General features: G+C 53.1%; 6 protein-coding genes across 6 annotated transcripts; 4 read left to right on the top strand and 2 right to left on the bottom strand.

The window, feature by feature from the left end:
• Positions 1–9: 9 nt before the first annotated feature.
• CLUP02_00311 (uncharacterized protein) lies at positions 10–4,047 on the bottom strand (the record flags this gene model as incomplete). The annotated part of the gene is made up of 3 exons (XM_049279363.1): positions 10–1,633; positions 1,833–2,061; positions 2,112–4,047. 3 exons carry the CDS (start codon positions 4,045–4,047, stop codon positions 10–12), a joined length of 3,789 nt encoding a protein of 1,262 aa, XP_049135320.1.
• Positions 4,048–5,230: 1,183 nt separating this feature from the next.
• Positions 5,231–5,410, top strand: CLUP02_00310 (uncharacterized protein; the record flags this gene model as incomplete). Its single annotated transcript, XM_049279362.1, has 1 exon — positions 5,231–5,410. The coding sequence occupies one exon, from the start codon at positions 5,231–5,233 to the stop codon at positions 5,408–5,410; it is 180 nt and encodes a 59-aa protein (XP_049135319.1).
• Positions 5,411–5,983: 573 nt separating this feature from the next.
• On the top strand, positions 5,984–6,178 carry CLUP02_00309 (uncharacterized protein; the record flags this gene model as incomplete). The annotated part of the gene is made up of 1 exon (XM_049279361.1): positions 5,984–6,178. The coding sequence occupies one exon, from the start codon at positions 5,984–5,986 to the stop codon at positions 6,176–6,178; it is 195 nt and encodes a 64-aa protein (XP_049135318.1).
• Positions 6,179–6,593: 415 nt separating this feature from the next.
• CLUP02_00308 (uncharacterized protein) lies at positions 6,594–7,153 on the top strand (the record flags this gene model as incomplete). Its single annotated transcript, XM_049279360.1, has 2 exons — positions 6,594–6,792; positions 6,876–7,153. 2 exons carry the CDS (start codon positions 6,594–6,596, stop codon positions 7,151–7,153), a joined length of 477 nt encoding a protein of 158 aa, XP_049135317.1.
• Positions 7,154–7,339: 186 nt separating this feature from the next.
• CLUP02_00307 (uncharacterized protein) lies at positions 7,340–9,314 on the bottom strand (the record flags this gene model as incomplete). The annotated part of the gene is made up of 2 exons (XM_049279359.1): positions 7,340–8,258; positions 8,314–9,314. The coding sequence occupies 2 exons, from the start codon at positions 9,312–9,314 to the stop codon at positions 7,340–7,342; spliced, it is 1,920 nt and encodes a 639-aa protein (XP_049135316.1).
• Positions 9,315–10,178: 864 nt separating this feature from the next.
• Positions 10,179–14,816, top strand: CLUP02_00306 (uncharacterized protein; the record flags this gene model as incomplete). Its single annotated transcript, XM_049279358.1, has 1 exon — positions 10,179–14,816. The coding sequence occupies one exon, from the start codon at positions 10,179–10,181 to the stop codon at positions 14,814–14,816; it is 4,638 nt and encodes a 1,545-aa protein (XP_049135315.1).
• Positions 14,817–14,903: the final 87 nt, after the last annotated feature.

The raw sequence follows: 14,903 nt of genomic DNA, 5'->3' as shown, positions 1-14,903 counted from the left end.
GACTCTCCCTTAACGTGTGCCATCATTCGGCTTGGAAGCGCTTGGGAAGAAATGGTGGGAAACTTGATCATCATCCACGGTTACCGGAGCCACCCTATTGCCGTCTCTTTGGTTGCGCTCCGGCGGTTCAGCCCGGAGACAGTCCTCATTATTGCTTCCCGCGGCCTGTGAAGTCTCCTGATTGTCTTCGTTCTCGGTGAAGCAGGGTTTGGACCGTTTCGAGCCTCGAGACCATTGCTGGGCGTTGCTAGATCTTTTGGTTCCGCGCTGCTCCGACAAGCTCGCTGGTCCGTCAAGTCTTTCCCATTCGTTAGGGTTGGTCAAATCGCCAAGGTTTGCCTTGCGGTTGCCCACAAGGCTGTTCTTGACACCCAAGATGGCCTCCTGGCTGGACTTGGGGGCACTTTGCACGGGTCGGTTGTACGAAGAGTGTCCAGCATGGCGCGCGACCATGGTATCGTTACTTCCTTTCGATGCTTTTGCAGCCGGAGTTCTCTGGGGGCGGAGGATCGATCTTATTTTGGATCCCTGAACGGCGACCTCCATTCGCTGCGACTTCTCCTGCTCGACTGATGGCGCAGGCATCTCATCTTCCGACTCTTCGACAGGACTGCGAAAAACCGTTCGCTTGCTGGCTCGGATCAGCGGCATGTCAGAGGAGCTCGGCTGAAAGTCGTTTAGAGGATCATAAACATCTTGCTGCAGCAACACAGGAAGCATTGGTTCCGGCAGCACAAGACTATCAGAGATGAGAATATCGTCGTTTTCTGTGGCATCTTGTCTCTCGAGTGTTTTTGCGAAGTCCTTACTGACCGCCGCGTATGCCTTGCCATTCGACCTGAGCTGCTTGACTTCTTCCTTCAGTATTTGGAGCTGGGCAAGCTGTTCGGCTACCTGATCAAGCTGGCCGTTGTTAGCAGCCGAGACCTGCGTATCGCGAAGCTTGAGTGTAAGATTGGTGACTCTTTGATGAGCATTCTCCAACTCCTTTTCGAGTTTCGATGCTCTGGTAACACTGTCCAAGGCCTTGAGACGTTCAACCTCCGTCCCGGCCATTGCCAACTGTTGCTGAGCCTGGTGCAGAGATTCTTCCGAGCTCTTCAGCAGTGTTTGGGCTTCGTTATCTTCCTCGGACCTTTTTGCGAGATTCTTCTCCGTCTCTTCGGCTAGCTGTCGTTGCAGATGGCCACCTTCCTCGGCAATCCGTAACTTCTCCTGAAGCTCTCGGATCTTGGTCTCGTGCCCTTGTCGCTGGAGCTGAAGCTCAGTCTGCGTCTCTGCGACCTGACAATCCTTGCTTGAGAGGCTTTGCTGTAACTCTCGGAGCCTTTCTTCCATGATTGATGCCCTCTTTGATGCCATCTCTGCAGAGTCTCTCGCCTCTCGTAGTTTTTGACCAAGTTCAGAAACACAGTTGGACATATCTGCGATTTCAGCATCCTTGGCCAGAAGATCCTGTGCAAGTTTGCTGTTCTCGTCCTTTCTCTCCGAAAGTTGTAGCATCAACTGTTCCTGACGATGTTCGCGCTCCGCCTCTATCGATAACGACTGTTTCTGGAGCGTCTCCTGTAGACTTTGCAGTTTTTCTTCGATGGACTGACCAGTCATAGTGGATTTCAACTCCTCTAAAAGTCTGGACATATGTCAGCTGAGAAGTCAGAATACATCAGCGGGCACCTACTGTGGCATCAATTCCTTTTGAAAGGTCTCTAAAGCTCGCTGAATCTCATCTTCTACGTTGACTTGAGGGAAACATTGCACGTGGCCCGCAATTTCGTCCAACCTGCAAAAGTCAGTTACAAACGGACGACACGAGGGCAATTGGAAAGTACCTTCTCATGACCTCGGGTGGCACAGCGGGCGCTTCGAGAGAGCGCGCTTGCATATTGTCCACCTCCGAGCAGACTCCAGCCACATTCTCATCGATTTGGCGCAGCAGACCCTTCAAGGCATCCGCGTCGAGGAGCTTTCCCTCCAATATCTTGGCTCTCTGTGCCTCAAAATCGAAATCTTTCTCAAGATTGTCCAGGGCTGACGTCAAGTCTCTGATCTTTGATGCCGCTTCTCAATGTCAGTTCAGCGACCTTACTCTTCGAATCGAATCTGCTTACCCGCTGCCACTTCCTGCTGGAGAAATACCTGCTTGTGTTTGGAAATGAGATTAAACTTATCCTGGGCAGCCTGTTTCTCTGCCATGGCCAACTTGAACTTCTCTTCCGCCTCTTGATGCTCCTTTCTCATGCTATTGATGGTGTTTTCGGTGATATCTCTCGAATTTTGCCAGAGTTGTTGGTGTTCTGCAACAGCCTTATTGAGGTGATCCTTGTACGAGCGGCTTTTCTCTTGAAACTTGTCGAGCTTGGAATGTGTGACCTCCAGCTCTTGGTGCAATCTAGTCGCTTCTTTGTCTTGCGTTTCTCTCTCAGCTTGCAGATCGGCCACTTTCCGTTCTAGTTCATGCAGTCGTCCGCCTTGTTGAGCTAGATTCTGGGAGAGCTCGTCCCTCTGATGTTGTAAAAGAGAAAGCTCTGAGTTCGACTGCACCCGGCGGTCACAGTCTTTCTGATAACGTGCTTGATACTGCTGTAAACGAGTCTCCAGTTCTTCGATCTGCTGCTTCTGGCCCAGGAGACGACTATTCATCTTGTGCTCAACTTCTTTTGAGTAGCTGAGAACTTTGTTGTAGTGAGCCGACATACTTTCGAGTGCTTCATAGTGGCTCTCTGCCGTAACCTGCTGGTTCTCCAAGCCTGAGTTGGCCTTTTCCTGACTCGGTTTGCCGTGTTGTGATTGGCGGTGGGAGTGCTTGCGACGCCGAGAAGTATTTGAGAGACGCGATTTCGTACGTTGCGGAACATCTCTGGCATCTTGGTCGCGCCTGATACGTCGAATTGACTGCTCTCTAGGCGAAGAGTGCTGTCGATTCGACTTGCGAGCAGAACCAGGAGTTTGTTTCTGTGGCATTTCCAAGTCGCCAACTGGAGTAGACGACCGAGTCTCAACTGTCTCGTGATGCTGTCTTTGAACTCGGGCTATCTGACGAGGCATCACACGATTATCATCGACGGGTTTGCTAATTTCGGAGAGGCGTGGTTCCAAGTCTCGATCTGAACCCACACATTGCTGTTGTTCGCCTTCATTTTCTTCCCGAGAGCTGTGCCTCTGTGAAGGAATACCCCTATTAGTAGCCGTTTGTTCAAGTGTAGGCTGTAGAGTCTCCCGTTGATCGCAGGGAAGAATGGCATCGGCATCAGCAAACGGTCGAATGCTGCGGTCTTCGATAGCAGAACCATTTACTTCCTGCTCGGCCTGGACAGAGGGGCGTCTCGAGACCGAAATTCCAGCTGAATCTCTCTCAGAGCTGGTAGTCATCTGATCTGAGAGGCTTCGGCCCGGTAGCTGACCGTGGCTACTCGATTGCTCCGGGTTGACTTCTGCAGCCCTCAAGCGTTCAAAAGGAGTCCCCCTTCGTCCTTGATCACTTCGAGAGATAACAGCTGGCATATTGTTTGCATGGGTGTTGACGTCGTTGTAGTGGTGACTACTATCGTCTATCAAAGCTGGCTGATCCTGGGGCTGGGTAGGTCGTACGTTGCCAGAATCTGCCCAGTCCTCTTGAGGCACTGCATCTTGCCGCCCACTGAGGGCACTGAAATTGATGGATCGACGCTGCTGGTGGCCAGAAAACTGATTCGGCTTGTACTTGGGCTGTGGTGCGAAGACGAACGTATCAATCTCCCCAACAAGTTCTGTGTCTTCTTCAGGATGATATGAAGGGTTGCTCCGGTGGCCGCGTGTCTGAGAAACATGATACTGTTCGTTCCCATCATCTTGGATGACGTGCTTGACTTTCGGCTGCGAGATTCTCGGCTGGCTGAGCAATGACGGTTGGGACTCCGCACTTGAGGGAGAGTCTTCGGCCTGGGAACCGTCGTCAGGACAGTGATATGGGCTGCATCCTTTTGAACGGGGGTTGGAACTGAGCCTAGCGTGTCGGAATACGCCACCATTTTCTGACAGAGGGTCGGGGCTGGATTTGTTGGCCATGGTATGGAAGAGGCCAGAGGCCGTAGTAGCTACTACAACCACAAGCTGTGGTCAATATCTAGAGTCTCTGGTCCAAGACAGCAAATTTTAGCAGAGAGCCAATCTGGACGAGGAAAAGTGACGACAACTAGGAGGACTAGGGGAGACAAAAACGGGAGGCAACAGCTCTGTCAGACTCAGCGGGCTATGAGAATTGAAGTTGAGGACGAAACGATCAACACACCACTACCTAACGAGATGGACCTCCAGAACGGGGAGGTATTTCGAAGGTTGCCTGCCGCGCCACAACTGCTGATGGGGTTTTGGTAATCGCAGAGCATACGATTTAATCGTTCCTGTCTGAGACGCAGAAAGAGCTTTCGTCACTTCAGATCAGGAAAGCAATGGCTAAAGGAATGTGGCAACAACCGCCCTCTATCATCGATTGGAAGGAACGACGCTTCTAGAACTGATCAAGGTACCTGCCTTAGCTACCTGCAAACGACCGCTCATGCCTTCCAGATGCGTGTGTCTTTCCTTCCTGTTGATGAACCATGCTGTCAAGATAATGTTTTTTTCTCTGGCAAGTAAGAAAACCCGGTTTATGCCCAGTTTAGTACAGCTTGCGGGTATTAAATGAACTAGACTTTTCGTCTCCAAGACCTTTTCGGCACATAATGAGAACTTCATTTACCGTCTACATATGTCGAAAGCTTCCCATGTCCTACCTGCGTTGGCCCGGAACAGCGGTTGGTGTAAGTTGACAACATGACAAATTGCCTGGGAAGTTTGCCGAATTGATGAAGGGATGGTAGTTAAAAGGCAGTAGCAATACCAATCACTCGATCTTGCTTCAGGCATCCAGATCAGGACGGTAGTAAGTAGTGGAAAACACCAATCTATCAGCACATCTGTATTGAAGTAGCATCGACCCGAGATCCAAAAGAAGTAGAAGAACGTATCGCAGCGAGGACCCTCCTTGGGCAGTCGCCGGTTTCAGGACACTTTCCTGTTATCTCTCCGCGGCAGCAATGGCATTTTCCGGGACGGCCTTTAACCGTGGCTTCTCTATGCGTTCCATGGCCACCGGGAGAGGAGACCGCTTGATCTCCAGCCGTGCAGGTACGACCTTCCTCTGATACGACCTGCTGACAGGTCACGCCAGCTCCGGCAACAACCTCCCCTCGATGACAAACCGAGAAAGATGCGTAAAGTGATCCGAGAAATCAGCCTGGAGGCCAAGGCAGTCGCCCCCAAATTTAGAACTTCCCAAGGAAAAGCCAAGCTATGCCAAAAGGATCTCCACCGAGGAAACGACATGAGTGACAAGCGGGAAGGACAGCAGGCGGCAAGTGATACCTCCAAGGCATCATCGTCGGAATAGAGGTGGCCCGCGCTTGATCGGGGAAAGACCAAAATCTGCTTGTACCACTCGGCTCTCCCGCTTTTTGGTCCTACAACGAACATGTTCTGCTTCTCTTGTCAGCGGGAGGGAAAGAAGTGACGGTGACGAATCGTGCAGATGGCATCACAGATAGAGCGGGAGGCCATAGGAAAGTTTATCTCTCAAGACGCAGGCCATTCGAATCAGCTCCAGATGCGCGCCATCACACCGCAGGATCGTCATGTCAACGAAGAATGCGAGAACCCCTCCCTCATCACACAATTAAGCTCGTCGATATTACATCCACTGCCGGCGACAGTTAACCTCTCAAAAGCCGATCGCGAGTGACTGACTCCGGCCGCGCACACATGCAATGCAAACAGGAAATGCAGCTCAAAAGATACGCTAACACAACACCTTAGGTAGGATTGTGACGGGACGCAGTTCGACCCCTGCACCTCACCAAATTCGTCCGAGCCGCCCATCCCAGGCCCCCCCCGCTGATTGGCCAACCACATCCCGGCCCCGATGTGAAAGCGCCGTGTGCCGGCGCTTCGAGGTCGCTCAACGCCAATGGGAACGTCGCGAGCCTATTTCGACCGTCCCCTGGGCTCAAACGAGGTCGTCCTCTCTTTTGAAAGTCTTGGGCGTCCCCACGGTCTTGAACAAGGTGCTTCGATACGGTTCCTGCGCCCCGGACGTGGGTCTTTGGACCACACGCACACCCTGGCCGACGTGCTATCGTGCGTGCTCGCAAGTGCCGTGTGAGAAATGCTATGTATGCACTTGCACGGGGGTGTCGTGAGGGCCCTTCGCTTCGTCAGTCACATCACTCTAAGTGGTTGCTCCCTCTGTATGGCTGCTTGCAGATGGGGTGAAAGGAGAGGGGGATGGAGTAAACGATTGGCGCTGGGCTCCCCCATGTGAGAAAATAATGCTCTGGGCGCTTGAACAATGTAAATAGTGAGTTGGGCCACATTCGTGGCGCCGGGTATCCTTTCGATTTTTGTTCAGCTTCTTTATTCTACCATACTCATACGATTCTGACGCCGTTTTCTCTCTCTCGTTCGGTTGTCTTCCCACCTTGCCTGGCTGTGCCTCTCCAAGAACTTTTCCAACATCCTTCCAAATCACCGTCTTCACCGTTGCCCCTCTGCGAGTGGCACCTCGACCTCCAACCAAGATGGCGACCACAACCTCCAACTTCTTTCCTCTGGCGACCGAAACCTATTATCCAGACTCTCCTGGAGACTCCAGTTCATCTGGAAATGGTGTCGATACCGAGGCAGGAGCCTCCGGTGACAGCCCTGGGGCCGTCAACCTGTCCCGTGAAGCCATGATTGCCATCATCGTCGTCGTCTCTGTTGTTGGCGCCCTCGGAAGTACGTAACAATCCATGCAAGAAAAACCAAAGCACCAACTCCTTCAAAACCCCCGTTCGCTAACCGGGCCCTTACTCGTACAGTTGGCATGGCCGTTCTTTTCTACGTTGCCAAGAAGCGAGAGTGGAAGATCAGAGAGACCATGCGCAAGTCCGCCAGAAAGGTCGTCACCGCTCTCACGCCGCGGAGAACCGAGTTCCCCAGATCAGTCAAGGAGTCTTCGTCTCCGCCACGCAGCCACCGCGGGCGCGCGAGGCTTGACGACGTTCCGCCTACGCCCAGACTCCGCCCGGAAGATCTCGAAAAGGGTCTCAAGGAAGCAGAGTCGAAGCGCAAGTTGATGAGGTGGGGCCGCAAGTAGGCGAATGTGAGAGGAAACTCAGGGTATGGGAGGGATGACGGCCGCCAACTGGCTTGGTGCTGGTGTAATGGTTCATTTGCTGAGGCGGTCGAGACTGGATGACTGACGAACTTGGATCTGCGTAGCGTATAGAGTCCTTTTTCTTGTACCATTATTATGCCCTTTGAAAATACATAGCGCTTGTCCTTAAAGTCTTCGGAATGTGTTTGAGCTGGCGCTTCTTCTTGCGTTGTTCTTGTGGTCGCGCGGCCGGGAATCGTCGTGAGTGTCCACAGGGCCTCCGTTCTTCTTCTTCCCTTGAGGAACGAATGTGACCGCCTTTTCGCCGTAGGCATTTCCACGATGCGTCTTGCTGATGCGGCCGGACTTTTGCACCCGGGCGCCCAAAGCAGTGTCGCGCTCCTGGCCCTTCTGGTTGGAAGACGAGATCTTCATCTGGTACTCCCGTGTAGCCTTCTTACCCAGACCCTTGGGGCCCTGATCCACAACAGGCTGGGCAGCAGCGCTGACACCAACCTCGTGAGTATCCTTTGCGGCGACCTTGGTGCTGGGGTTGAGAGCACGGAACTCGTAGGTGGACTCGTCGACGGCGAAGGCGTCGTCCTCGAACATCTTGGCGAAACGATCGTCGCCGAGCAGGCCGGCCTTTTCGTCGACAACCTCTCTGTTCTCCTGTTTCTTGAGCAGCTTGTCGGCAAGCTTCTGGTTGACCTTGACCTTCTTGTTGCCTCTGATTCTGCTGGCGCGCTCCTTTTCGACCTTCTCCTTGATGCGCTTCGTCCTCTCCTCCTCCCAAACGTACGGGTTGGCGATGAGGCGGGCCTGTTCGTAGAGTTTCGACGCAACGAAGTAACCGTGCATGTACGGACGGAGCAGGTTTGTCTTGCCAATAAGGTGCTCCATGCTCAACTGTCTGAGCTCAGGCAGCGTCAAGAACTTGTAGTTGTCGTATGTCTCGGTGCGGACCTCCTCTGCCATCTCTTCGACCATGTTGTCGAGGAAAGAGCACCATCGTGGTGCAGGGCCGAGACTGGGAATGAAGAAGGAGTGTTGAGACTTGCCTTCGTTGGCAGTCAGAAGCATACCGGTATCCTTGCACCAAGCGCTGGTTTCTGATTAGTGAGAATTCAAAGGAAAAAGATTGCAGTCTCGTAACTCACACATCGTTCAGGTCCACAATGGGTTCGACTGAAGTCCATGGTGTACCATCCGTCTCGTCCCAAATCTTGATGATCTTCTTATCGGCAGACAAAATCTTCTTTTCTTGAGAAGCTGTTGTCATGTGGATGAGCTTCTTGATCGGGAAGCCGTATCCTTGGTCCTTGGTCAAGAGAGGGACTGGGCGACGGAGATCGAACAGCTGAACCATGCCCGTCTCGGAACCAGTGGCAATGGACAGTCCCGACGTGCTGAAGTCCAAGGCAGTGATGCCACCCTCTTGGCAGCCTAGACGCGCGACTCTGGACTTGGATCTCGGGTCCCAGAATTCCACCGTGCCAATAGAGGTTCCAAAAGCTGCAAGGCCATGGGAGCCTTCGGCCAACGCCGCAGCGTTGACACTTCCGGCATCAATACTCCCTTGGAGGCCAGCTCCCTCCTCATCACCGCCGACATCGATCTGGAAAGACTTCATGAACCTGCCAATCTCCAGGTTCAAGCGGAAGACTTCACCCATGCGATCCTGGTCGACTCCCACGGCTGGTACGAGTGCTTCGGTTGACTGCCGATCGTAGAGCAAGTCTCTGCCGTAACGGGGTATGCGAATCTTGTAATGGCAGCCCATCGGGGTGTGAAACTCGAGTTGTCGGTCATCCTGGAGGAGTAGAGTCTTGGAGTAGTCGGAGGAGAGGATCGTCAACTTCTCTGTAAGAGAATTCGTGTGGCGCGCAAACGACAGAGACAGTTGTGGGAGGTTGTGAACGTGAATCTGAGGCTTGTATGTTCCTGCACTGACAGCCCAGTCACCATCTTCACTCACGCGAATGCAGGTGCTGGCTTCCTCGAATTCGAAATCTTGGAGAAGCTCGACTCGGCTCTGGTACTCCGCGTCGTTCTTGAGCGATCGCTTTCTTCGTCTGGCCAGCCAATCCGGCAGAGGTCTGGCAGTCGATGCACCGGAAACGGTGTAGACCGGAATGGTTCCTGGGTTCGTCAACTTCATCGTGTTTGTCGGAGACCGCTGGTGGAAATCGTACGGGCGGGTGCTTCGCGACAATGCGACTAGGTGTGAAGGAATTGCGGCCGAGGGGACTTTTTTTTTTTTCTTGCCCAAAAAGTTCCGATTAGATAAGAGTCCCCGGCTCTGGCTGGTGGGGGGCCCTCACCTTGGCTGGAGCAAGGAAGGTCTCGGTGAGGCGAGGATTAGCTAACTCCTTTCCGACTTCCAAACTGCCCCACTACTTTGCGTTAGCTGCCCAGGGACTTTGGTTGTTTTCATTGGTCGAAGCATCACCCGCTGATTCCCAGCAGGACCCTATTAGTGCATTCAGCCGCGTGAATCTGGGCTGTCTGCGTGTCAACGACAGTGCTGGATTTCCGGCGGTTTACCGACCCAACCAGGCTTGAACGTTGACACAGTGATCAAAGCGATACATCAGCTCTTCGACGACGAATCCAACAAATTCCGAACACAAACGACATCCGAGTGTCTAGTATCGCACAATCAGTTGGCAACATAGTTCGTTTCGAATACGCTTGATAATCCCGTAACGGTGTTGGACTCGGTTGATGCCGAGAAGCCGGTCCATTGGTCGCGCTTTCGACCTACGGAGATGGAGTCGATGACTTCGCGAATTCAACCAAACAACCGTATCAAAACCTCTTACAGTCGCATAGCGAATTCCAACCGATGCCGTAACGAATCATTACTTTTATGACTGCCGGCCTACAGCTTTGAACCGGCTCCTGCGGCCCCTGGGAGCTTTAGCGACCGAGAGTTGATGTTGCGACACGGAACACATCCCGCCGTCGCGAGACTCGACCGTCGACATGGACACGAGCGAATACGATACTAATACTCTATTAAATGTTCGTACTGGCCGTTGGAATATGTGGATTGCAATCACTGATAACAGCTTGCTGCCAGAATAACATATCTACCATCAATTACCGAGTCTACGAGCCCTCTCCTGAACAGGCGTCAAGCTTTCCTTCAATCGCCGCCGATGTCGAGACCGAACTGAGAACCCTCAACCACATTGTGTACTATGATGCGAACAGACGGGTTGTGTGGTATTTCCACATTCCGGGCAAGGATGTGGAGTCTGGCGACGATAACCCAAGGGTTTTGGACAGTAGTGTGAGCGTCGTGGGCGCAACATTGCTGATGGTTGACGAAGGTTCTTTTGAACCAATAAGTCTGTTCAAGGGTCGCGCTCAAGGACAGCAAGCCTCGAATACACCAACAAGTTCGTCGTCAAGTAACTCGGCCCTCGACCTATCATTACGGAACCCGCAGATGGGCAACTCCGGACCGCCAAGCTCCTCCGATCCCGACTCCAAACCTCTGTCAGCCGGCGCACTCGATTCCAAGGGCACTGGCTCTGTTCCCATAAAAGAGGCATACGAGCAATTTATTACGGCCGTTCTGTCAACAACTTCAGCATCATTTTGCAACCGCGTATCAGCAATCCCCCTGAATCATCGAACCGTCTTACTTCCTTCCAAGGTTACACGAGACGGTCAGACCGAGAGAGCTCAGGACACGGAGTCTGCAGTCGTGGGAACATTCCGCGTATACCTTACCACGACGGGCGCACTAGTCATAAGTTTATCTTTATCCTGTTGCGAGGGTCTCTTGTCTGTGAATGAACCATCAAGTCCGAGCCAACTTGCACTAGGCTCTCAGATATTGGCTGCCCCTTTCGGCGTTCTAGCGAACTACCAAGGGTTTGTCGGCGGAGGCCTGTCGTACCCCGAACTTGGTCTGGGACAGACACCGGATGCCCAGCTTTGGAGGAATGCGGACGCTAGATCCTCACAATGGAGAGAAACCTGCATCAAAATCCTTCAGTCCCGTGGGCTGTCTCCTGCGTTACTACAGTCATGTCCATGGATCGCATTACAGATGCTCCGCCGGAAACCTGGCGAGTCTAAAGCTGAAGGGAAATCGACGCCATTGTTGTCCGCTGTGGCTACGGTATCTTGGCCAGCAGTCCTCTGTTTCCGCAAGAAGTCCGTCACGCTCGCGCGAAGTAACGGCGTGGGAGATTCTGTACTTTTGGCGCAAGATGAGACTTCTGACTTCCTTAATGAGGCCAGAACCTGGTTTCAGCTGGGCGTAGACAGGGACGAAAAAGTCACCAAGAGGAAGAAAGAGAGGGAAGCTGCGGCATCAAAGGAGGCTTCGGCAGCAGCTTCGTCACTCCAACCAAACGGACATTCACCACTAGGACTAAGACGAGCTAGCAATGCGGCAGCTGCAGGTGCCATGTATCCAACACCACCAGACGGAGTTCAGAATCCCCTCGGTATCACGCCTTCGATGGACGGGACGACCTCTAGCCCAGGAGCCCCTGGAGTCACCATGGCAGTTGTTGACATAGATACTACCATGACAGATGCTACTGTACACGACGCAACCACGATGCACGGCACGCTACAACATGATTCCTACGCTGACGGTTGGCACTCGAACGAGCATGCAAACGAACACGCGAATGAGCATTCCAACGAAAATGGCAAAGGTCGAGCGGACTCCTTTACTGGGGGAGACAACGATGACAATTTATTTGGCGACATGGGCCCGGACATGTTTGGGGATACCGACATTACTGATGCCGACTTCAACTTCTTCGACGAAGAAGGCGATGACCTCGACCTATCTGGCTTACCTGACTTGGGCATGCCTGACGGACCACCGATGCCTGCTGTCCTCCCAGTACCTATGTCTGAGCCGGCGAAACTGCTGCCTCCTCCGGTAGAGGATACTAAGCCTGAACCAAGTCCTCCAATTTTCACCAAGCCGGAGTTGAAGCATGCGCGGAGCACATTGATGGACGAAGGAAAACAGCGATCCAACACGGACAGAGCAGGCGGTATGAAGAGAGAGTCGAGTCCTTTCGATCCGGACATTGTCTACAAAAGGGTTCGGGCTTCTCTGGCAGATATCCGCTCTGCCCCTCAATCAACCCCTGCGCGGAAAGGCAGCATATTCGACAGCGTGGACTTTGATCCGGTTTTGCCTCTTGTTAACAAGAAGTACGAGCAAGGGGGCCGATTTGATTGGAAGCCGACGCTCCAAGGCCTGCCTCAAGAATCCAACAACCAGCCTCTTCAGCAAGGGCCGCCTACTACCGACTACTTACGACGACACGGCAAGGGCAGGAAGCCACTGAAACAACCAGAACACACAAACGCCCTGATCCGAACCATCACAGGGAACCTCGAGAACAGTTCCCTGATTGCAAGTCCCGGGAAAGGCGATGACCTAGCATCCGATGCCGATGACATCAGCCTAGTATCAGACCAAGACGACTCGAGCACGTCGGAAGACGAACCGACGTCGCCCTTCAAGTCAAGCATTCGAAGACTGAACTTGGATGACGACGTTGCGTCTCACGTTACTTCCCTCCGAGACATTGAGTCTGTCGAGGATTCCGACCCTACATTAGCTTTGGACCTTCCAAAGCTGGCCAAGGCTGAAGCCTCAGAAATGCTGATTACGAAGTACTTTGAAGATGCAGAGTCACTGCCTATTCATCTTTCACTCCCAGATGAGGACACCATCACCGTCGCTCAAATTGTCACCGAGCAAGCGGTCACTGGGAATTTGAGAATACGCGATGCGCATGCGAACACGTTGAACTCGGCAATCATACCGGAGACCCGGCGCCAATTATCCTCCCTTGGCCGGACTGCTTTGCAAGCTTTGCGCGAGGTGATTCCCGCTTGTCTGGGAGACTTCAACACATGCAACTTCAAAGGTGTGGTCGAGATCCCCGATGTGCCCCTGCTCGGCCCAACGAATAGACTTCATCCGAGGCCGGTCAATCCGCGGGATAATAACACAGAGCCGCCAAAGCCAAACAACCTCTTCCAAATCCCAGCTCCTCACATGGAACTTCGACGTGCAGAAGCCAGACTATCGGTCTTGCCAGCGAGCGTTCAGTTTTGGGAAAGCTTGGGTTTGGGTCCTGCTCAAGGCACAAAGGACGTCAATGTTGTTTGTGTCTTCCCCCATTGGGATGGAATGTCAGACGTTGCCGCCGCCTTCCTGGACCGCATGCGAAACGTTTACGAGCTTCTCAAGTTGGGCTCTTTCGAACGCCTTGCAACCAGTTTCAAGGTGGCTGATGGCCTTCTACCCTATGAGGTAGACAAAATCGCCACTTCACCAGGAACCGTCAGTCCTCACATTGTCGCCGGCCTGGATGACCGCATGGAGGCACTCAATCAGGGGCTCATTTCGGCCAACGCTTCGGAAAAGAACTATGTGATATACTTTGTCTATCCTCCGGATCATCCTGGGTCTATTGTGGAGGCTTGCACTGCTTTCAAACGGCTCTTTGAGATGCACAAAAGGACTTTGACGGACAAGCGGCAGACTCCAGTCAACGAATTAGTTTTGCAACTTGTGCCCCTGGACTTTCTCACTTCTTCTACGGGAATAGTAGAACCGACCCCTGGCGATGCGATCAAATTGGCGATAGAAACGTATGACCGCTGTACGCTGTTTGGCGGGCCGATGCCATCACCGGCCATTATGCTTGAACAGTCGCTACCTAGAGGCATCGACTTCAAGCTTTCTAATCCGTCTTCGTCATCGTTGATGCATGAGAACACTTGCATTCACATCGCTTACGCCCAGAGCATCGACGAGAGATGGATTACCGCGGCATGGACTGACAACAGGGGATGCCAGCAGATGACGGCATCTTACAACCTTGGTCGCAAGGGCAAGGCGCTATCTACATCGCTCAATGACGTCTACCACGAGATATGGGAAACTACCCATGACTCGATTTCTAAGTGGAAAGTCCACTGGCGAGTCATCATCTCCAAGTGCGGCTTCATGGATGCGCAAGAGATTGGGTTCTGGCAGGGTCTGGCTCAGACGGAGTCGGTAGCAACAGTCAGCCTGACCCTGATTTCGGTCGATACGGATCCATCCATGCAGTTGGTTCCGCCTGCAATAAAAGTCCCGGCAACAACATCCTCGGCCTTCTATACGACGCCCGTGTCTACTCCACAGGCATCGATAGTCTCGCCAGAGCAGAGTGGTACGCCGGCCACGCCCATGAAAGAAAACACAACAAGCGCCGCAACTCCGGGCGGAACACCAGGCGACGGTAATGCCGATCCTGTCGAAGGGGACGCCATTCTCCTCGACGTTACAGACCAAACCTGGGGCGCCGTTCTAGCGCATCGACTGAGCAACTCTTCTTCGTTAGGCGAGCTGAACCCCGCCCTTATCAGCGGTTATCTCGTCAAACGCGGAGGCACAAAGCTCGAAGATCCGCCTGTTGTCCTAGAGGTCAACATTGTACATGCGGATAACAATCCGCGCATGTACGAGCCTCTCATGCGGGAGATGCTCACCTACTTTAGGGGTCTTGGAACCCTAGCTCGCGCGAGGGGGGTTGTAGATAGGGGGACGGATATACGTCCCTGGCACATCGCGGCGGCGGAGAAGGGTGTTCGGGCATTATATCTTTTGATGTGAATTGGTACATGGCGAGATGGTTTCTTGGGTAGACGTTTTTCCTGTAGGTTTGAGGAGGTTTAGAACCGGCGTTTCGAGGCGTTGGAC

Source organism: Colletotrichum lupini, chromosome 1 (genome assembly GCF_023278565.1).
Source record: "Colletotrichum lupini chromosome 1, complete sequence".
In the NCBI taxonomy this organism is placed as follows: domain Eukaryota; kingdom Fungi; phylum Ascomycota; class Sordariomycetes; order Glomerellales; family Glomerellaceae; genus Colletotrichum; species Colletotrichum lupini.
Note: the sequence above shows the minus strand (reverse complement) of the source record. Positions and strands in the feature narration are given on the sequence as shown.